The sequence below is a fragment of the Balaenoptera ricei genome, chromosome 3 (genome assembly GCF_028023285.1).
Source record: "Balaenoptera ricei isolate mBalRic1 chromosome 3, mBalRic1.hap2, whole genome shotgun sequence".
Classification (NCBI taxonomy): domain Eukaryota; kingdom Metazoa; phylum Chordata; class Mammalia; order Artiodactyla; family Balaenopteridae; genus Balaenoptera; species Balaenoptera ricei.
The window spans coordinates 178,368,268-178,390,252 of record NC_082641.1 but is presented as its reverse complement, the minus strand read 5'-3'; the positions used below and the strand labels follow the sequence as shown (position 1 = coordinate 178,390,252).

The window sequence follows — 21,985 nt, the reverse complement described above, 5'->3', positions numbered from 1 at the left end:
CCCTTGAACCCTGCTGAAACATGCCATGGCCTGTGGGCTGGTGGCCTGATCCCTGACCTGCCCAGGACTTCGGAGATCACTCTGACCCCAAGTCACCCACATTCCTGCTTGCTGAGTTTCTCCAAGGTGCTGCACCTATTCCTTCCTGCGGGCTCCTGCACATTCTGTTCCCTCTCCTGGAATGCCCTTCCAGTCACCTCCTTCAGGAAGCCAGGCTCACTCCACCTCCTGCTTGAAACCCTCCCTTGGGCTCCAAAGAGCAGATCTGTCTCAGTCATGGTCACTGCTGCGTCCCTGGCACAGAACCTGACACACAGAAAATGCCTTTGGCTCTAAACAGATAAGCTCTCGTGAGCCCAGCTCTCCCATCTTGCCTTGCTGGGGGTGTGGGCCTTGGCCTAATGGGCTGCTTGTCACTCTGTGCCCTGTTTTCCCAAGAACAGGGGGTGAGGGGACTTTTTCTGGGCCACCTGTGAAATCTGCCCCGCTGGGTCTCATTTCAGCCGAGTCTGTAAATATTTGGTCCACCATGGCTGGCAGCATCCAGGTGGAGGAAGCTTCAGTGCGTTTTACGAGCCTCCCCACGGGGGCCCAACGTGAGGTTTCTGTGGCTGAGTATGTGGGGAGCCCGGCAGTTTCACGGCTGGTTGGCACGAGGTGGGTCTGACTGCGGGATTGGAAGCAGCTGCGAGGCACCATCAGTGGCTGCTGGCACTTAACCCCGCAGCGTGCAGCTTTGCAGAGGCCCAAACAGGCCTCTTGTTTGAAAAACTGTTAATGCAACATTATAGATCACAGCTGTGGTGGGAATGGGGGCCGATCCGACCCCTTCCCCAAGTCTGCAAGGAGGCGGAAGGCCCCAGTTTAGACCTGGCTCTTCTAGGAGAATGAAATGCAACCACAATCGTTGGCTAAGCACCCACTAGATGCTGGGTACTGTGCAAAGCACTTTAAATTTTATTTATTTATTTATTTGTTTGTTGGCCATGTCCCACAGCGTGTGGGGGTCATTAGTTCCCTTATCAGGGATCGAACCCATGCCCCCTGCAGTGGAAGCGCGGAGTCTTAACCACTGGACCACGAGGGAAGTCCCGCAAAGCGCTTTAAATGCATCATCTCCTTGTGTCCTCAGAAATCCCCCTGCCCATTTTACAATGAGAAAACTCAGGTGTTCAAGGTAACTGGCTCAAGGTCATCCAGGTGGCGAAGGGCTGAGCTGGGATTATTTATTCTCCGGCCTGGCTTGGTCTCACATAAGTCACCTGGCCCGCACGGGGGCCTCCCCAACAGGGCCGCGGTGAAGATCCCCTGGAAACCTCTTCTCGCCAGCATCCCAGGAGTGACTGGAGGGAGGGCCTGAATCAGATCAGTAGATCAGAGTTGGGGCCTGGGAACCTGCATTTTAAACAAGGCCCTCCTGGGGAATTCCCTGGTGGTCCAGTGGTTAGGACTCAGCGCTTTCACTGCCAGGGCCCGGGTTCAATTCCTGGTCAGGGAACTAAGATCCTGCAAGCTGCGTGGCACGGCCAAAAAATTTTTTAAAAATTAAAAATAAATAAACAAGCACCTCCCTCCACCCCCAGGTAACTCTTGCTAGAGGTGTTCCTTGGTCCTTCCTCAGGAACAGCAGCCTTACTACTGCACACGTCCCAACTTTTGCGGTGCTCCCTCTCAATCTCAGCAGGGATCGTCTGCCACCTGGTGTTTACTGAAGACACTACAAGATTTGGTGTCCTCGTCAGACATTCTAAACTAGGGGAATTTTCTGCCAGGCCCCGTAAGACCCAATAGGCCAGACAAGGAATAAAATGTTCTGAAAACTTGAAGATACAGAATTTTTGTGTTCTTTCTCTCTTTCTCCTTTCCGTAGATTCGATAAGCATTTACTATGTGTCTACCACATTCCAGGTGTATTAACCATGTCTTTATTTTCTGGTTTTTGATGCTTTGACATCTGGGGCCTCACTCACCCTGGAGGGACAGCCCCCCACCAAGGGCCAGCTAATTCCCAGAGACAGCAAACAAGTCCCCCTAGAGTGCCTTTCACATGCAAACCAGCCAATCCAGAGCTCACACCCCAACTCCCCCCCTCCAACACTCGGGGGTGCCCCAATCCCAAGCCTGCTTATCCCCACGTCACCTGTTCCTTCCCATGGAAACCACAATAAAGGCCCTGGTCCGGGGACTTCCCTGGTGGTCCAGTGGTTAAGACTCCACTCTCCCAATGCAGGGGGCCCGGGTTTGATTCCTGGTCAGGGAACTAGATCCCGCATGCTGCAAGTAAGAGCCCACATGCCGTAACTAAAAAGATCCCACGTGCTGCAACTAAGACCTGGTGCAGCCAAATAAATAAATAAATATATATATATATATTTTTTAAAGGCTCTGGTCTACATCTTCCCCTCCCTCTGACTCACCCTGGTGCTTCTCTGTGTGGCCCTGCTTGGCATGGATTGCCCTCCCCTTCCTCTTGGGGAATGTAACCAAAAAAAAAAGTTTTCCGTAGCAGTCATCTCTTGATCTGTTGTCCTCACTACACCTGTGCAACCATAAAATCTATGTTTTGAAACTCCAGGCACTGGAGAGACAGCTGAGAACGAGGGAGAATGAATGCCTGCCCCAGTGACGCGTACATTCCAGGGGAGGGTGTGCACGATATGCTATGAGGACAGACTGGTGTGACAGTGATGAGGTAGGAGGGGAGTGGTCGGGGGGACCTCCTGGAGGAGGAGGTAGGATCTGAGCCCCAACTTGCAAGATGAGAAAGAGCCGTCAGCCATGGCCACACTCACACCACCTTGTGCTGAACTCACTGGACCCTGGTTCACTCATCATCCTGGAAGTTCTGTGAAAGGGGAAGCAGCTCAGGTCCCCCAGTGCTTTGTGCAGTAGTACAAAGTGGTCTCTGCTGTGTCTATATTTGCCGCCAGAGGCAAACACGGGGCGGCTGCGTCTGGTGTGGATTTGAGGACGTGCAGTAACAACCCAGCAGCCTCCTGGGTGCCCACCTTTCTGGGAGTGATTTGGGGGCCTTGGCACTGCTTTAACCTTCCCTGGGGCCGTGACCTAGCCTGGTTATGGGTCTGACAGTATCAGGGACATATTAAGTCACCCTGGGGGTCCACTCTAAAGGTTAGGTGCACACGCAAAGTAACGTAGACCGGGATCTCCGAGTCCAGCTTGCTCATTGCTGCTCAAAGCAATTGTCACTTTACCAACACGTGACCTCGGTCTGGGGCTCCCTGCGTCCTGGGGTGGCCAAGAAGAAGGGACCTGTGGGGAGGCTCAGGTTCTCTCGGGCTCTGAGCCTGCATCTCTGCTTGGCCTTCCCAGGAATGGACTCTGCTTCCCAGAGAAGCTGCGACTGGGCGTGTCTGGGGTTTCCGGTGCTGTGCGATGTCTCTGTGGCCACAGGTAACCGATGTCTCACTTCCTTGGCCAGTAGTCACACCTGTGACCCAACGCAGGCTCGGTCACACTCCAGTGGGCTAGGCAAAATAACGCCCCCTCTCCCCAAAAATGTTCTCATCCGAGAAACTTTCCCAACTGTGGTCATGTTGCAGGAAGGGGGACTCCTTCCAGGGCCCGAGAGTGGGCTCTTGTCTAACTCGGAAATGAATTGTCCGAGGAGATGCACACATGCTGACAAAGCAAAAGACTTTATTGGGAAGGGGCACCTGGGTGGAGAGCAGCAGGGTAAGGGAACGCGGGAGAACTGCTCTGCCACGTGGCTCCCAGTCTCAGGTTTTATGGTAATGAGGTTAGTTCCTGTGTTGTCTCTGGCCAATCATCTTGCTTGGCCCGTATTTGGTCCGACTCATGGTCCTTCCTGGTGGCGCGTGCATCTCTCAGCCAAGATGGATTCCAGCGAGAAGGATTCTGGGTGGTTGGTAGGGTATATTATGGGCTGGCGTCTCCTCCATCCTTTTGGCCCCTCCCGAATTCTCCCAGTTTTCAGAGGCGGCACCATGTTCCTTATGTGGACCCCCTGTTGTGAGACAGTTGGGGCAAGTGGGTCTAGCCAAGGTGGGTGGTTTCGGCCAACAGCTCCCTAACAGTCAGAGGGAGATGTGACTCTGGAAAAGGGATGAGAAAGATGCGCTCTTCGTCCTGAAGATGGAGGAAGGGGCCAGGAGGCAAGGAATGTGGGCAGCTTCAAGAAGCTGGAAAAGGCAGGGAATCAGATTGCTCGCCTAGAGCCTCCGTAAGGAACCAGCCCTGCAGACACCTTGAATTGGAGGACTCCTGGCCTCCAGAACTGTGAGATGAGAAGTTTGTGTGAATTTGTTATGGCAGCCAGAGGAAACACACACCCAATTCTCTTGCAGGTATTGTGTGAAACTCTCAAACCCTAAAATCAGTGCAGTACTCTGGGGAGAGGAGATCACCGTTCCTGAGAAAGTGGCATCCCACTGACCCAATGAGGCCTCCAGCTCACAAGGCTGGACCTGACATGGTCACCCATCAAATCTGCCTGGGGCGGAGGCATCATGCCCAGCTGAGAAATGAGAACTCTGAGGGCTCAGAGGGGGTAAGTCACTTTCCCAAGGACACACAGCTAATGAAGGAAGAAGAGCTAAGATGCGAACCCACCGTTCACATCCTGTGAACCGTGTGACCGAAGTAGGGATGGTCTAACCTCTGGAGGATGGGGGTGGGGCAGCACTGGGAGAGCTCGGTAGAGACCCCGCCCCTCAACCTGCAAACCAGTTAAAAAGCACCACATCCCCACGAACTGACAACTTTGTGGCTGTACTTTTAAAAACTCGAAAGTCCTTTTTAGACCCTTGCATTTGAAACTATTTAACTAAGAGTTAACGTGTGCAATTTGAGACTGGCAATCACCATGCAGGCTTGGGAATTCCTGCATAGTGAGAAAATTTAACCTAGGAGCTGTTTTGAAATGTAATGAAATCTTTATGAATACAAAATTTAGCAGTTGATGAAGCTGACACATTTTTTGTAACTGTGGAGACATTTGATAAGGTATTCATTCTGATGTTGCAGTTTTCTCTTTGCATTTTTGGAGCCAATCGTTTCTTACCTCTTCCTCCCTAGGCCTCAAAACATCTTACAGGTCTCCCGGAAAGCACAAGCACCCTAGGCCCTCTTCCTGCAGGCCTCCCAGGACCTGTCAACATGTATTGAGCGCTTACTGTATGCCAGGAGCAATTCTGAGCTTTTTTATGTATATCAGCTAATTTAATCTTTGCAAAGACCCTCTATGGTAAATACTATCATATTTCCAGTTAAGGAAGCCAAAGCGGGGAGGAACTACTAACTCCCCATGGGCAGACAGGTAGGTTGGATTCCAAGCCATCTCCCGAGGCTACTCCAGTGGCTCTCACTCCTATGACACCGAACAGCCCCCACCTCAACCTTTAAAACATTTTTAAAAATTGTGGCAAAATACACATAACATAAAAATTTGCCATCTTATACATGCACCCCTATGTTCGTTCACAGCAGCACAATTCACAACAGCCAAGACATGGAAACTACCTAAATGCCCATCGACAGATGAATGGATAAAGAAGACGTGGTACATGGATACACAAAGGAGTATTACTCAGCCATAAAAAAGAATGAAATAATGCCACCTGCAGCAACAACATGGATGGACCTAGAGACTATCACACTAAGTAAGTCAGAAAAAGAAAGACAAATATATGATATCACTTATATGTGGAATCTAAAATATGCCACAAATGAACCTATCTGCGAAACAGGAACAGACTCACAGACATAGAGAACAGACTTGTGGTTGCCAAGGGGAGGAGGGGTGGGTTGGGAGTTGGGGTTAGCAGATGGAAACTATTATATATAGGATGGATAAACAACAAGGTCCTACTGTATAGTACAGGGACTATACTCAATATCCTGTGATGAACCATAATGGAAAAGAATATGAAAAGGAATATATATATGTATAACTGAATCACTTTGCTGTACAGCAGAAATTAACACGGTATTGTAAGTCAACTATACTTCAGTAACATTTTTTAGAAAATTTATCTTAACCATTTTTAAGTGCACAGTTCAGTGGCATTAAGCACATTCACATTGTCCTGCAACCATCCCCACCATCCACCTCCAGAACTTTCTCATCTCCCCAAACTGAAACTCTGCCCCATTGAACACTGACTCCCCATCCCCTCCCCCAGCACCCACCATCCACCTGCCGTCTCTATGGATGTGACTCCTCTAGGGACCTCCTATGAATGGAATCAGACAGTATTTGTCCTTGTTTCTGGTTTCTCTCACTAGGCACCATGTCAAGGTTCATCCCTGTTGTAGCAGGTGTCAGAATCTCCTTCCTCTTGAAGGCTAATATTCCACTGTATGGTTGGACCACAATTTGTTTATCCATACTACTACACACCCATTAGGATGGCTATTATTTAAAAAAACAAACACACCCAGAAAACAAGTGTTGGTGAAGATGTAGAGACACTTGGAACCCTCGTGCAGGGCTGGTGGGAATGTAAGATGGGGCAGCCGCTGTGCAAAACAGCCTGGTGGTTCCTCAAAAGTTAAACGTAGAATTACCATATAAGCCAGGAATTTCACTCCCAGGTATACACCCAGGAGAATAGAAAACAGCTGTGCAAAGACCTACAGGCACACTTGTCTTTACAGCAGCATGATTCATAGGAGCCAAAAGGTGGAAACCACCCGTGTCCATTAGCAGATACTTTTTATAACAAGTCTTTTCTTCCACCTCCCTTTTCTCTCCTGAAATAAAAATCTGAGCTAATATAACCTAATGACACACAGTTAAAAAAACAAAAACAAAAACAACCAGCAACCCAACCATATGATGCTCTATCAGATACAAGCAGAAGAAATGAAAAGAAAGTAATGTCTGATAAGTGCTAATTTAGCCTGTCAACGCTGGGGCACAAGCCCCGGTTATACCACGTACAAGATGAAGGGCTCAGACGCATGGGTCTATTCAGACGGCTCATCTCGGACAGAAGCAGCAGGGGAGGTGTTTAGACCCCGCAGGTCTGTTCACAGAAACGATGAACAACTCTTGGTAAGGTTCTGGACTAAACGACAAGCCGTTTTCCCTCAATTTATCCCGAAGTTGCATTCCTGAAAAATCTGTATGTATGAAAACTGTAAACTGTGTCCCCCTCCAAATTCACATGTTGAGGTCCTGGCCCCCAGGACCTTGGGATGTGACTGTATTTGAAGACAAGGCCTGTAGAGGTAATCAAGTTCAAATGAGGTTAGTAGGGTGGGCCCTAAATCCAGTCTGAAATTCAGATGCAGACACACACACACAGAGAAGGCTGGGTGAAGGAGGTAGAGACGGGGTGATGGATTTACAAGTCAAGGGATGCCAAAGACTGCCAGCGGTCACCAGAGTCTGGGAGAGGACCTGCAACAGATCCCCCTCCCTACCCTCCGCCCCCTGCCACCCGCCCCCCAGTCTGCTGACACCTGATCAAGCACTCCTGGCCTCTGGAACTGGGAGAGGATAAATTTCCATTGTTTATATCACCCAGTCTGTAGCGCTGAGTTACGGCAGCCTTGGCCAATCAATGCTGTCCTATGTATCCATGTAAAACAGAGACCGGTGTTAGGCCCAGTTAATGAGGAAACGGCTTGTCTCTCCCCACAGGCTGTCCGGTGGGACTGGCCCGCACTCTCCACGCTTCCCGGGGTCCCCTCGGGCCAGCTGGGCGGCAGTGCCCTGGTCAAACCCTGGCTCTGCACTTCAGGATTTGCTCCTATCTTGTGACAAAATCTGACAACCGGTCTCACCCTCGACCCCAAGCCGAATCTGGCTTCTCTTGGCCAACTTGGGACACCCGGACCCCAATTTCTAGACTAGCTTGCAGGGTGGGGAGATGAAGCTCTCCATGCAGGAGAAAACATGCCACACTGGCCCCGACTGCACCATGGAGACATCGTCCTGCCAACCTGTCATTGGAAAATGACTCTAAAAGCCCCTGCGGTGAAGGAAGCGCATGAGGTGTTTATTTGGGCAATTCAAGCAGACAGGACTCGAGGACCAGCGCCGGCCTGCCTTTCATGCTCGGGCTTCCTCGGCAAGCTGGGCAGGGTTTTCTGATTGCTCTTTTCAAACTAAACACCCCAGCAGGAACACAGGGGACTCCAGGAGAACTGGCAATTGTTCTGGGGCCTGTGGGGTGGCTGTCCTAGTTACGGAGGGGAGGGAGGGAATCAGGTTGCCAGCAGGCGGCACATGGGTTAACTCTTCACACGCCGATCTAGACCACGCCGGCCCAGGGCTAAGATTCGCGGGAAACCAGCGTCCCTCTTGCCCGCAGGCCCTGCGCAGGTCCCCAGGTCAGTCTTGCGGCCACCAGGCCACCTCATTCATGAGATGGGCTGGACCCCTCTTCTGCCCCAACAAGCCTGCAGTCACCCAGTCCCTGTCCCGACACCAGCTCTGCGTGGGCAGCAATGATCCTTCCAGAGGAAGAGAGATGGCCCCTCTGGCCAGACAGGGGTCTTTAGTGAAGAAGATTGCTGCTGCTTATCATCACAAACGAGATTTCACCTATGAATGTGCATTTCCAGAAAAACGGGTGGACAGGATATAGCTGGGCTCACGCCAGGCAGGGGCTGCCCCCATCCCCGGCCCTCAGCCAGGCCCCCAAACCGCACACCACCGCTGGCTGGACACCCCCAGGCACCCCAGCAGAAGAGGTGAAGTGCTGGTCCCAGGGCCCCCCGATGCACACACCCCTCCCCTCAGGGAAGAATTCCTAATTCCCATCCCAGCTCTGCCACACCTACGAGCTCTCCGACTCTGGGCAAATGATCTGACCCTGCAGCCATTTCCTCACCTGTAAGACGGGGAGGTGCACGGCCCCACTTCATTGGGAGCTGTGAGAATTCAGGAACACGAGCCGGCCTCTGCTACCCCAACAAAAGTGGTGCCGCCGAGGGCTGACACTGCTCTCTGCTCTGTCATCACTGAGACACACACACGGCTGCGAACCATAAACTTTTATTAACGGAAAATGGAATGCCTCGTTAACAGAAACCTTGTCTTACAAATGGCAGAACAAGAACACATTTATTAAAAAAAAAGAAAAAAAAAGTGGATTCACATTGTATTAAGCTACAACACGGTGGCAGGATTTGCCTGTTTCTTAAAAGATTCCACAAGTTCAAGGTAACTCTGGCTAAGAGACTCGACAGTACATCTGCCTACCAGGACACGCGGGGTGGGTGGGCTCTAGTAGCGGCGGGTGAAGTGGGGGTATGGGTGGGGGGCGGGGTGTGGGCCTCTGCTGCCCCGGTCCTGGCCGGCCACTCCTCCACCCTCGAGGCCTCCGGAGGGCACCACATGAGCCTGGGCGTGCCCGCCGTGTGCAAAGCCGCCTCGCCTAGGAACAAAGGCACACGTTTGGCCCCGGAAGCACCTGTGTTCTCACTGTGTCATGTTGCAGCATAGGGCTCTGTGGCCTTTAGAGCCCCTTGGCTTTTTCCAGGTGAGAAAAATCATACCCACGGGTCGCATTCCGGGGAAGAGCGTTAGCTGCATAAGTTGCCAAGAGCTGCTTTGGGGTTTGTTCTCAAAGCATTCGACCCCGAAAGTGGATCAAGCATGCAAAAAGGGAGAGGAAGTGAGAAGTGGGAACAAATCAATTTTATCCGCGGACAGTACTTCTTACCCCGATATTCCACCCCGACTTGCCACATGCCCTGGCCCCGAGGGCCCAGACAGGCCCCTCTCACCACCTGGAAGAGAAGAAAGAGTGTGCAAACACTCCCTTCTTGGAAGTGCTTGGAAGCCCTGGAAAAGCTGGCCCTCTGGAGCATGCTGGGACAGTGGCTGTCCCTCCCCACGAGGCCCTCCCAATCTGCAGGCAGGGGTGAACCCATACCTTGCCACCGCAAGTGCTCTCGGCCCGCCGTGCCCGCGTCCACTGTACCCGGCCAGGCGCGCTCCTGATGCTCCTCCAGCCTCTGGCTGTGCTCCGCCCAGTCACGGCCACCCCTTTGCCAAAACGAAAGGCAGATACACAATGGTCCCACTGTGCCTCTAAGGTGAGGCTGTGACATGGGGGCTCTCGGGGCTCGCGCCCCACTGTCAAGGGTTTCTGAGAGAAGTGGGCAAAGAATGGAAACAGACACTTTCCCAAAGATACACACTCAGCCAGTAAGCACACGAGTAGGTGTTCAGCACAGCTAACGTCACAACCACCTCACCCTCATTAGAACGGCTATTATCTAAAAGACAAGGACGAGTGTTGGTGAAGATGTGCAGAAACAGGGATTCTCACACTGGGCTGGTGGGAATGTAAAATGGTGCAGCCTCGTTGGAGAAAAGTGTAGTGGTTCCTTAAAAGGTTAAACACAGAGCGACCGTATGACCCAGAGATTCCACTCCGAGGTATCTAACCAAGAGACTGGTAAACATGCATTTACACAAAAACTTGTACACCAATGTTCTTAGCAGCATGATTCCGTAACAGCCCCGAAGTGGAAACCACCGAAGTGTCCATCAACTAATGAATGGATAAAAACGTGGTCCATCTACATACTGGAATATTAATCAGCCTTGAAAAGGAATGAAGCACTGACACTCGCTACAACAAGGATGCACCTTGAGAACACGATGCTCGGCGAGAGAAGCCAGACATAAAAGGCAACACAACACAGTGTGTGATTCCAACTCGTGTGAAACATCCAGAACAGGCAAATCCAGAGACAGAAAGTGGGTTAGTGGTTGCCAGGGGGATGGGGAGTGACTGCTAATGGGGGTTTCTTTTGGGGGTGATGGAAATGCTCTGAAATGGATTGTGGTGATGTATGCACAACTCTATGAATTAACTGAAAGCCATCAAATTGCACACTTTAAATGACTGAACTGCACAGCATGTGAATTATATCTCAAAAAAGCTGTTTAAAAACGGTTTCAGACAGAAACCCTGGGAGATGAAAATCCAAACACGGTACCCACTGGAGGCCTACAGCAGCCCCTGGAGGCCTACAGGAAAGCCTCCCAGCCCCAGGCTGGGTGTGGAAGGACGAGGGCACTGCCCACCAGTGACCACTGCTCCAAGGCCCAGGACCAGGAAGCCAGCAGACCCCCCACACCTGTCTGCAAGGGTGAGTGCACCCCGGTGCGTGCAACGCCTGTGGTCTCAGGTGACAGCCCCCCAGTCACATGGTGACACTGCACAGTGCAGCCTGCTGTCAGGGCAGGAGCTCGCCCATTTAAATTTAGCGCAAACAGGACTAAACGATAGACATAAAAGGACCCAGTGTTAAGCAGGTCGCTCAGGAAGGAACACTCTCATCTGTCACACCGGCACTCCAGTCTTTGATCAACACCCGAAAACCCACCTAGAGGTGAGGCAGAAACTTGTGGTAGCTGTGACACCGGCCTTACAAACACCTAAAGACAACTTCGGGGGTGGGGTGGGGTAAAGCTTCTCTACTACTGATGGGGACAAGCCTTAGACGGCTTCAGGGTTGCCGCCTTCAGCAGGCAGGGCCCACACAGGGCCAGGAGGGGCCGTTCCAGGCGACCTGACAGGTACACATGCCCGGTTCACTTTCAGAGAAGCCAACCTGTCACCAGGCGAGGACAGTGATGCCCAGCCCCTCTGTGGCCTGCACGCTAACCTGGGGGGAGGAGGCAGCCCCCGGCCCTCGCTCATCCTCTTGTCGGAGCCGTAGCCACCCCAGCCGTCTCGGGAGTCGCGGCCATGGCGCTCTGGTGGTCCTCCGTGGCCGTGGCGGTCGTCTGAGTAGTGCTGGAAGGCACAAGAGGGACAGGACGACTCCAGTCACATGGCTCCCAGACAAGCTCGCGGCAGGCCTACCTCCTGGGTCTCGGCAACCTGCAGACCCTGCCTCAGCGTGCTGGGGTGTGGCTCAGCACCCCAGCCACCCACGAGGACCTGCCCAGGCCCCTTCGGACACTTCCTGACCCCCTCCTTGAGAACCCTGAGCTCCCCTAAAGCTCCATTGCTGGTGCCACACGAAGGGCCAGCGGTGGGCCCTCCCACCCGTGAGCGTGGATAGCCCCATGCTTCAGGGACCACTGAGAAGAGTCACTCAGACCCGCCTTCCCTGAAGAGTCAGGGCACCTGCTCCTTGCTGGACACAGGAGGGCCCTCCCCACACCCCTAGGTCAGGCCAGCGCCCTCAGAGCCCTCTCTGCTCAGAGTACTGCGGAGGCCTGGAAGCAAGTACTGAAGGCAGGAACGGCTTAGTACCCCTGGCCAACCAAGTCAGTGCTCAGGAAGCCAGCACACCTGGGGAGCAAGAGAGAATATAGCACTCTCTCAAAACCCGCACCCCTATTTTAAAAAGCCATGATTCTGATGCCGTCTCCCACCTTTCTCGTGGAGGCCTCCTCTCTTCTCTGACTGACACCCTAGGCACCTCTCACAGGGAACCTGCAGACTATCAGACACGGGGACCCATCCCAGTACCCAACACAGAGGAATGCCCCAAAACATGACCTAAATGACCCCCTACCAGGCCACTAAGCCCCCATTTGGGGCATCCCACAGTGCCTAGACTCGAAGGCACTCCAAACAAGTAGGCAACCAAGTATCTCTTCAATTAGTTTCTACTGAATAAAACGAGAAACAAGCCCTACCTATTTAAAAAACACAGACTCGAGACTTCCCTAGTGGCGCAGTGGTTAAGAATCTGCCTGCTAATGCAGGGGACACGGGTTCCAGCCCTGGTCCGGGAAGATCCCACATGCCATGGAGCAACTAAGCCCATGTGCCACAACTACTGAGCCTGCGCTCTAGAGCCTGCGAGCCACAGCTACTGAGCACCATAACTACTGAAGCCTGTGCACCCAGAGCCCATGCTCCACAAGAGAAGCCACCGCAATGAGAAGCCCGCGCACCGCAATGAAGAGTAGTCCCCACTACTTCGCAGCAATGAAGACCCAATGCAGACAAAAAATAAAATAAAATAAAATAAAACAAATAAAATAAAAAATGCAGACTCACTAATCAATTCCGTGCACATCTACTCACCGGCCAGAACTGACATCTCCACGCCCCGCCCACCCCACAGAAGCAGGCGCGCCCCTGGCCTGCTATCTGGCTTTTACTCACCTGCCCATCTCGCTCTCCCATCACTGACCTTGAACCTTCCCTCCTGCAAAAAAGAAATGTCTCATTCCAAAGGCAGCTGATGGCTCTATACAACACTGCTGCAAACCACACAGAAGAGTTCCCCAACTGGAGTACTTATCCTCTTTTACCACATGAGAACTGTAACTTACTGGCCTGAAAAAAAACTGCCTCGCAGCTTTCTCTGGGGGTAGGAGTGAAGTGGGATCCTAAGAAGGTGGGAACGAAGGTTTTACTGAACTAAAATCCCTTAGAGGGGTCTCAGAAGTAGAGCCCACACCATGAAGCTAATGCCTATAATTTATCTGTGGCCTGATGACAAGCCAGGTAATAAGAAAGCCTCGGCGGGTCCCTAACCTCTGGTCTGACCCAACACAGGTGACTCACGCCACATCTGAAACCAATTCCAGCCATAATTAATTAAAGGAGTGGCTTCTCAGCCTGTCCTTCCCCACTCTTCCTTCCCAGAGCTAATGAGCGGTGAAATGGCTCAAGGATATGCAGCTCAGGGGAGCATGATGAGAAACCTAAAGAGAGAATTCTTAAACTGGAAAAATCAAGGGCTGCTTTTCTAAGAAACGAGATATAATCTTCATTAAAAAGGCACTGGCAAAAAAAAATAACCCACCCAGACCCTTGAAACACAAAGCAGGTCTAACAGGACCTCTGCCACGTTCCACAGTCAGCTCTCTTCACGTGGGCTGGCACGACCCCATGCCAGTCAGTGACCCCTGCAGATGGCTCAGGCGGGTCACGGCCTTTCTCTAAACTGCTTTCTCATCTGTGTGAACAAGGAGGCCAGGCCACACCCTCCTCAAAGCCCCACGCTCCAGAGCAGCTCGTGCTGGTGGGAGGGACAGGGAGGAAGTGTGGCCGTGGAGACCCCCCAGGGAGCTGTGAAGCCCAAAGCCCTGGGCCACCCCCAAGAGAGCTGAGCATGGGGGAAGCCGAGGTTCAGGTCCTTCCCAGGACCCGTCTGTCCTAAGAGGACAGTGCATGAAACGTGCTCCGAGGTGCCTTCCCCCTAGACAAAGCCAGGATGTCGTACATGACCACCGATCCCAACGTCCTGCTCAAGGTCTGTTTCTAAATCCCACGTGTGACGGTCAAAGGCACCCACTAGGAACCTCACGAGTGCACCAGACATTAAGAAACAGACGGAGACCTATCACTGCTGTAGGAGTGGGGTGGGGCACTGACCTGTCGGCCACGTGCTCCTGGTACTGGCCCCGGTCACGGTGGTCAAAGTCGTGGAAACGGTGATCGGGCCGAGGGAAGTCTGGGCGGTATCTGTCCTCCATGGCCATGCGCTTTCCCTCTGGCCAATAGGCGTCATCTCGCCTGTTTTTTATTTTAAAAAGGATGCAAATTTCATTTATGAAAGAGAATGAGGGGAAAAAGAAAGAGGGCAGAAGTGGGGAGGGGAGCTCTCTCTCCAGACCCAGTACCATTTAAAATGTCCCGCAGGGCTAATCTCTAAACATTCAATCATTATTGCTTTGATTTGATAAATTAAAATCCCCCAAACTGCCAAAAGGCATACTGGCATTCTCATCTGACAATCCTGAAAAAAGAACTGCTGTGAGCTAATTGTGTCACAAGGCTGTTAATACCTTGATCCCCACATGAACTCAGATGCAAGTGCAATGAAATCTTTGATTCTCCTGGAATGAGGTTCCGAGTCACCACATTCTCACCTCCTCGTCTGCTATGCTAACCTGAACCTCCCTCTGAGCTTTTGCAAAAGCGAAGGGAATTAGATCGGGTGATGGCAAACTACATACAACTTGGGACGGTATCCAATTATCTTCTTCCTGATTTTTACCAGAAAATAAGGCTCACGGGTGGTGGGGTGATGGGTGGCCGTCAGAGAAGCTGGAGAGCAATAAACCTACTTTCTGAGTGGGAAGGCAATCTCCTTTTCCACAGCACCCAACTCTGTGCCTCTCCCTCTAGGAGGACACACGAGCCTGACAAAGACGGCAGTGAATGCGGCATAACGCATGCTTGGTTGTCTCCTACCCACTAGACAGTGGTCATGCTCCACCAGGAACCACAGTGCGAATAACGGGACGGCCTAGGCGAAAGCATCACAAACCCTTTAGCAAGTGGCAACGATCAAGATTCTCTGAAGAATAACTTGGGTGGGGAAAAAACGCTGCACTGGCCACAGAGGTGGCAGGAAGGAGCCCTGCCCAGGCGTCCAGAGGCCCAGGTTCTGTCTGAAACACCTCCGACTCCCTACGCTCAGGTGGACGGGAGCGGGGGCGGCCCCTTCCACATCAGGGGAAGCACCACCTCCTCCCGCTCCGGGCGGGGGCCTTACCGCCCCACGTCGTAGGGCCTCCTGAGCACCGAGCGCCGCTCCTGCTCGTAGCGCAGCTGCTCCTGCTGGTGCCGCAGCTCCTCGCGCTCGCGCTGGATGCGCTCCTGCTCCTTCCGGCGCTCCCGCTCCACGCGCTCGCGCTCCCGCTCCAGCCGCTCCCGCTCCAGCCGCTCCCGCTCCAGCCGCTGCCGCTGGCGCTCGAGCTGCAGGCGCTCCCGCTGCAGCCGAGCCTTCTCCTTCCCCTCGTGGAGGGCGTCCAGGCGCTGCTCCCTCTCACGCTGCTCACGCTCTCTGGGGGAACACAGGAAGGCCGCCCTGACTTCCCGACGTGGTGGCGCCCGGCCATCAAGACGTCGTCCTCCGAAGGAGCCTGGAACCTTCCAGCTCCCAGACGTGAACTGGCTCGCCCCGGGCCTGGCTGCCCCTCCGCCAGCTACTAGGCGGCACTAACCGGCTCCCTAAGCTGCTCGATCTGCCAGAAACCACCATCTCCACACTTTCCCTTCTCCAAACAGCAAAGCTGGGGTGAGCTGGGAGGGAGGGGGTGATGACGAGCAGACACAGAGCCTCAGGTCCAGACCAGGAGGACCTGGCTCAAGGAGCACCAAAACAAAGCCATAGCTAAATAAAGGTCAGGAAAGTAAGAAAAGCAAAGGATAACTGCTACTCTGAAGCTGCTGGGCACGGAGAAAACCCTGGAGACACGGATGATAGCAGCTTTCCCTGAAGAGGGACAATCAACACTGCCTTTTTGTCACCCCTCCCCTCTACAAGACTGTATTTTTAATGAGCACGTCATTTTGAAGGGACCTAAGAAGGTGTGGGGACAGGAGAAGGCCAGTCACCAGCGAAGGGGACGGAGGTCTCATTTATCAGCCACCGCACACCAGGAGCTGAGCGGGGACTGGGGAACCCCGTTCTGCTCTCTTCACACCCTCCCACAGTGCCTGGGAAGGGTCCAAGCCAAGGGCAAGCCGACTGGAAGCAAAACATCTCCAAATTGACCAAGAAACTTTTACTTGCTAAACCCCATATGCAGAGGCTGAAATCACACAGTTTTGGAAAAGCAAACTGGGGAAGTTTCTCCACGATCTGCTTTAGCTCAAGAAAGTTTCCCAAACGCTACAGCATCACAACTTCACTGGGTAATGTTTGAGGGAAAATGACGAGGGAGCTCTAGACATCCTGGTGTGAAATGGCAGAAAGCGAAAATGGAAATGACAGGCCTGCTTCAACAAACCATCTCCTCAGCAAAGGGGCACAGAATTGCTGTGGGACCACTGCTGCCTGAAAACGCCACGAAACGCAGACGTCTCAGGAGCGAAGATGTGAATCACAGCTCTAACAGGCCAGCCTGTTCCTGGGCTGCCATGTTGATCTAATTCACGTGGAAGGGTTTGGCGGCGAAAACTGAGGCCTCAACCCTGGAGACCCTTCTACCAAAGCCACCGGCGGCGTGGGTCTGCTTGCCACCTGGTCCAGGGTGCAACTGCAGCCAGGGAGATGCTGCTGAGCAGAAACGGGCTCTGATGAGATGTCACGGGACAACCATGGGCCAGTGTGAGCCCCCCGCCTTTCGGTCTCAGAGCAAACACACTAGGAGGCCAGTGAGCCAAGGCCACACAGGCGACTCGTTTGGAAGAGCAACCCTCCCAAGAGGAGACCACAGACCCGCCGGCCTCGCTCGGCCCCCACTCACCGCCGCCTCTCTGTCTCTCGGATTTCCCGTTCCCGCTGCCTCTGGCGCTCTCGTTCCCTTTGCTCTTTGATTTTGTCAAAGGACAAGATGTCTCTCTTCTCTTTGCTTTCCGATTTGCGATCCTGACTCTTTGAGCTCTGTTTACCAAAATTGGTTTATTAATGTTAGGAAACTGCTGACAACAGATGCACGACGCAAGTGGAGTATGCACATCTGGACTAGACTAAGATCCTTCAATCCCACGTGGTTTACAGGGAAGCCCCCGCACAGGCCGCCTCACACCGCCATCTGAGTTACGCCGCTAGAGTCTTGCTTTCAAAGGGCATTAATGGAAGAGAAAAGGTGGGGTGAAACCTCAGCAGTTTTTCTGCAGCAGCAGAGCCAAGCACTCTGCATTACCTAAAGCAAAACGAGGCTCCCCAGAGGCACAGGGCATGTGCACTCGATGCCCGCAGCGACCCCTTGGTTCAGTGGGGAAGCTGTCGAAGCAGCTGTCTAGCTATCTAGACAGACAGCTGGAGGAGGGGCTGCGTTTTTCACTTCTGAGCTATTGGCTCAGGCCTCAGGCAGGTGGCCTCAAAACAGAACAAGCCAAAGGCACCTGAATGTAAAACAGCACTGCCAGTAAGGTAGAAAGTACCAGTGAGCAACTTCTATGCTCTTCCATTTCTGGGAGAAGGCAGGAAACACTGACAGCCGATACCCATTTCTGAGGCTCTCAAAGGCTGGGACTCCCAAACTGGCCACAAGCAGACTCTCCCAGGAAGTTTTTATGTAGATCAGAACCCAGGGCCTCCTGCAGACCCGCCACCTCAGAATCTCCAGGGAAGGGGGGCCTGGGAGACATTTTTAAAAAGCTCCTCAGCTTATTTTCTTAATTCACTCACTAAGGGGCAAAAACATCAATGAAAGACAAAGCAATCCAAAAGAAAGACAGGCAAAGGAGGGGGACACAGAGGACACCCTCATTACAGGGACAGATCTGCAACTCAAAGCATCGCCATTACCCTCAAGATGGGCAGAGTTGAGAGTCTGATCACACACACTGCAGGCTGGAGTGAGGAAGGGCAGATGCCCTATGTTCCGAGGTACGGATGTGATCTTCTGGGGAGGCCAGCATGGCAGTGGAGGTGCCGAATCCTTCTCCAAGCTCACAGCCTGGCCTCGGCCACTTCCTAGCGGCCCAGCACACGCTACACACTCAGTGAACCTAAGTATCCTCCATAAGCTTTCTGAAGGGCACTCTGATAGTTCTATCAGAACGAGCAACGTCCTGGCGGCTTTGGACCAGCACTGCCAAGAGGCGTGCACGTCAATGTTGCGCTGCAGCCATTTTCAATAGGGGATGCGGAAACAACCAAGTGTCCATCACCAGGGAACTGGTTAAAAATGATCAAGGTGCATCCGTAAGCTGAATGATACGAGCTTTACAAGGAAAAGGACACACACCACCACCTGGATGGATTTCAGGGACATCACGCTGAGGGAAATGGCCCATCTCAAGGTCACGGTTGCATGATTCCATTTATACACTTCCTCACAACAACAACATGCTGGTGATGTAAGACAGGTTAGAGGTTTCCCAGTGCTGGGGATGGGCTGGTGGGGTGGCTGTGACAATAAAGGGATACCAAGGAGGAGATCTTTGTGCTGATGGACTAGTTCTGCATCTGGATTGTGGTGACGGGACACAAATCTACACGGGTGACAAAATGTCCTAGCACTGTTCACACCCCCTATGCCACCCTCCTGGCTCTGCGACTGTGCTACACAGTTACACGAGACGGAACCACTGGATGAAACCAGGTGATGGGTTCCTGGGCCTCAATTTCCTGTGAATCTGTAATTATTTCAAATTTAAAAAAAATTTTTTTAAAAGCAGAAAAAGCAGAACTGTATGTCTCAATACACAAAGCTCTCCAAGACATCACATACAAGAGGTGTACAGCAGCAAGTTATGGGAAGACCCTTTCCCCATGGTGTTTCTGAGTGTAGACACGTGTGCCGCACGTGTAATGCCCTTTGCGGGGAGCCCATGCAGAGCACAGGCCTCTGCTTCGCTTACCTTGTATCTTCCTATACCACGTGTATGCTCTAATCAGGCCTGCACTATTACTTACTATTTTAACATCAGAGTTATTTGGGTGGTAAAATTATAGGCCTTTTTGGGTTTTCTTCTCTAGACTTCTCTGTATTTTATGATTTTCCTATAGCCCAGAGGAAAAACAGCATTAGCAACTGCTGCTTTATAGAACCCAAATGTTCATTTCAAAATTAAGTCTCAAGACCACAAAGTGTTCTTGGATGAATACTGTTAGCTCTGCACTCACTAACACAGCACTACTCTCCTCGTTAACCTTTTAGTTAGAATCTTCAGCTGGATGCAGCTGGTTTTGTTTTCCAGAGTAGAAGAAGCAAAATGGACAAGCAACTAGCTTGTCCAGCAGCATGGACCACAGAAGCAATGGAGCTCATTCTTTGATAACATGGAAGACAGTTTTAGGGTGGACTCTACTTTTCTTTTTGGTTAATTTAATAGGAGACTAGAAAAACTAAAGAAAATGAATAAAGTACTATTAGATTAACCAAAGAGTAGAACCTGCCTTCCAACTTGACAAGCCCTGGGTCTTGCCCATTCCATCCAATGTGTGAATCAATTCTCCTTCTAGAAAACAGTATAACCTAACAGGACTGGCAAAGGGTCAACAAATTTACAGGGAGCAAACATGGTTAAGTATTGTTTTGAAGTAAGTTTCAGAACCTAGTTTGTGTCTGTACATATACTCTAAATAGTTAATACGCCTTTTGATAATACGCCTTTTGAATGCTTTTTCTTAACATTTCAAAGGTGAAACAACGTTGTTCTCATACCGCAAATCAGAGTGGTTGTTAAACCACCATCAGAACCAGCCAGACTTGAGAGGGCAGAAGCGATACTTACTCTCTCTTTTGACCTGCTTGTGGTTTTCACACTAATGACAGGTTCCCCTTTCGATTTATCCATCACGACTGTTCGTTCCATGCCTCTGCTTCCTTCAGGAGAAAACACAGCCACTTAGGAAATCATGCTGACACCCTCCCCGCTCCTGACCGCAGGCAGCAGCCCCGCCGACCAGGTGCTCTGGACGCACCCTCCAACGACTGCTGATAAGCGCTGGAGCCTCGGCGCCCCATCTCTCTCCCCTCTGTGACGTGAAGTCAGTGATACCCACGTGGCAACAGCGGGTCTGAGGTGGACGGGGCACCCCGACAGGCCTTCGCTCATCTGGAATGAAGTGGCATGATCTGTTCACACCTTACAGCATAAACGGGAATTAAACTGCATTCTGCAACGTGGGCACAAACACGTCCCACGCTCGGGCCTCCTTCACCCCCACGCTAAACCCCGGTGGCTCCAGGGATCATGCACTTCAACGTGCATTCCTCCCACACGTTCTGGAGAGCTCTGCAGAACCCAGGACCCTGTGCTGAGTCAGACACGGCCTGCCAGCTCGGAGGGCCCCGCCAGACAGGTGGGCTCCCCTCATTCATCTACCGCAATAAAGGCTTCCAAACTGATTTTCCCCTCAATGACACGAAAAGCAGGCTCTAACAACCAGAACAATTACTGATTTAGGGAGATTTACAATACTGGAGGAACATTTTAAAAACACGTTCCTCTTGAGACTGCTGGTAAATTACCCCAAACACTTGAGATGTAACTTGTAATGTGCCGTACCAAATTCCAAGGTTCCAGATGGTTGGGTTGTTTCTGTTTTATGGGGGGTGGAGGGCGTGTGTGTGGGGGGAGCGCACTGGTTTCACTTTTTTTCACAAAACTTTCTGTGGAGTCTCATGCAAACCTGAAGGTGCATTGCACAATAAACTTTTATAATGGGTATAGATGCTCTGAGGTTTTAGTTTTCTCTACTTTTTTTTCTTTTTTTTTTTTTTTACTATATCTGGTTTTAACATAAATGCAGGGAAAACTCAATGACATACGTGCAGAACTGCATGGAATTAGTCACAGGAACCAGGATACCTTGCTCTTGCAAATCCCACGTTCTATTCTACCGGAGACTCAAGAGAAGCCAACACCCAGGTCACTGGGCCACCAATAAACACAGATCCCGACCAGAAAAACTACAGATTTCTGATGTTGCGGAGAAACCCCTTTTGGCCATTTCATCACCGGAAGCTCTGTCCTCTAAGAGCTTCCTGCACGCAGCACAGCTCAGCAAAGGCACCGAGCCTGCCGGGCCCTCACTCCATGCAACCCGCCTGCGGCCCTCGCCGCCTCTTCCCTTCTCGTGAACACTCCACAGACTCTCATCACCTGATCTGGTGACTCGGGACCGATTGGCTGCTCCTGGTTTCAGCTCATCTTCATCTTTTTCTTCCTTTTTAATGTTTTCAGGTTTTCTTTCCTCCTTCTTCTCCATCTTCTCTTCCTTCTTAATTACAGTTCTGTTTAGAAACATGGTGATCACACTTGAGGCCCTGAGATTCTCACAAGAGTAGCTCACACTCAGACTTCCACACAAAGCAAACCCGCCCGCTGCCAGTCGGAGGTAAAAAAAAATTACCACAGTGAAAACTGTGGTAATGATAATACCCTCTTTAGATACACCCCTTCCCACTTAAGTTACCTGCCACATCTAGAAACATGCTGGATGAAACTACAGGCTCGTGGGGTGCCTTCCCAAAATGCCAGATGTACCCGTGCGTAAACAGGCCCAGAAGCAGACATGAGAAACACTCCAATTACATAGGAAAGCTTGTTAAAAACTAACTTCAAATGTTTCTTCTTATATGTATGGAATATTACTTTTAAGTTTTATAGGGAAAAACACTTTTTCCAAAAAGCAGAGTATAAAACAGATT

General features: G+C 51.7%; 1 protein-coding gene across 3 annotated transcripts in view; it reads right to left on the bottom strand.

Moving 5' to 3' along the window:
* Positions 1–3,640: 3,640 nt before the first annotated feature.
* The window catches only part of SAFB2 (scaffold attachment factor B2), a 39,715-nt gene continuing 21,370 nt past the window's right edge, over positions 3,641–21,985 (bottom strand). The window contains exons 12-22 of one of the 3 annotated variants that reach the window (XR_009502560.1): positions 21,438–21,568; positions 20,064–20,155; positions 17,123–17,259; positions 15,424–15,714; positions 14,298–14,438; positions 13,080–13,122; positions 11,620–11,750; positions 9,873–9,985; positions 9,660–9,726; positions 8,826–8,972; positions 3,641–3,988 (exon numbers count right to left, since the gene is read on the bottom strand). Coding sequence is in view for 2 of the 3 variants with exons in the window: in XM_059918691.1 (XP_059774674.1) it covers positions 9,221–9,371; positions 9,660–9,726; positions 9,873–9,985; positions 11,620–11,750; positions 13,080–13,122; positions 14,298–14,438; positions 15,424–15,714; positions 17,123–17,259; positions 20,064–20,155; positions 21,438–21,568 (1,297 nt within the window). In the remaining variant the exon portion in view is untranslated. The other 2 variants (XM_059918691.1, XM_059918692.1) reach the window with 2 other exon arrangements.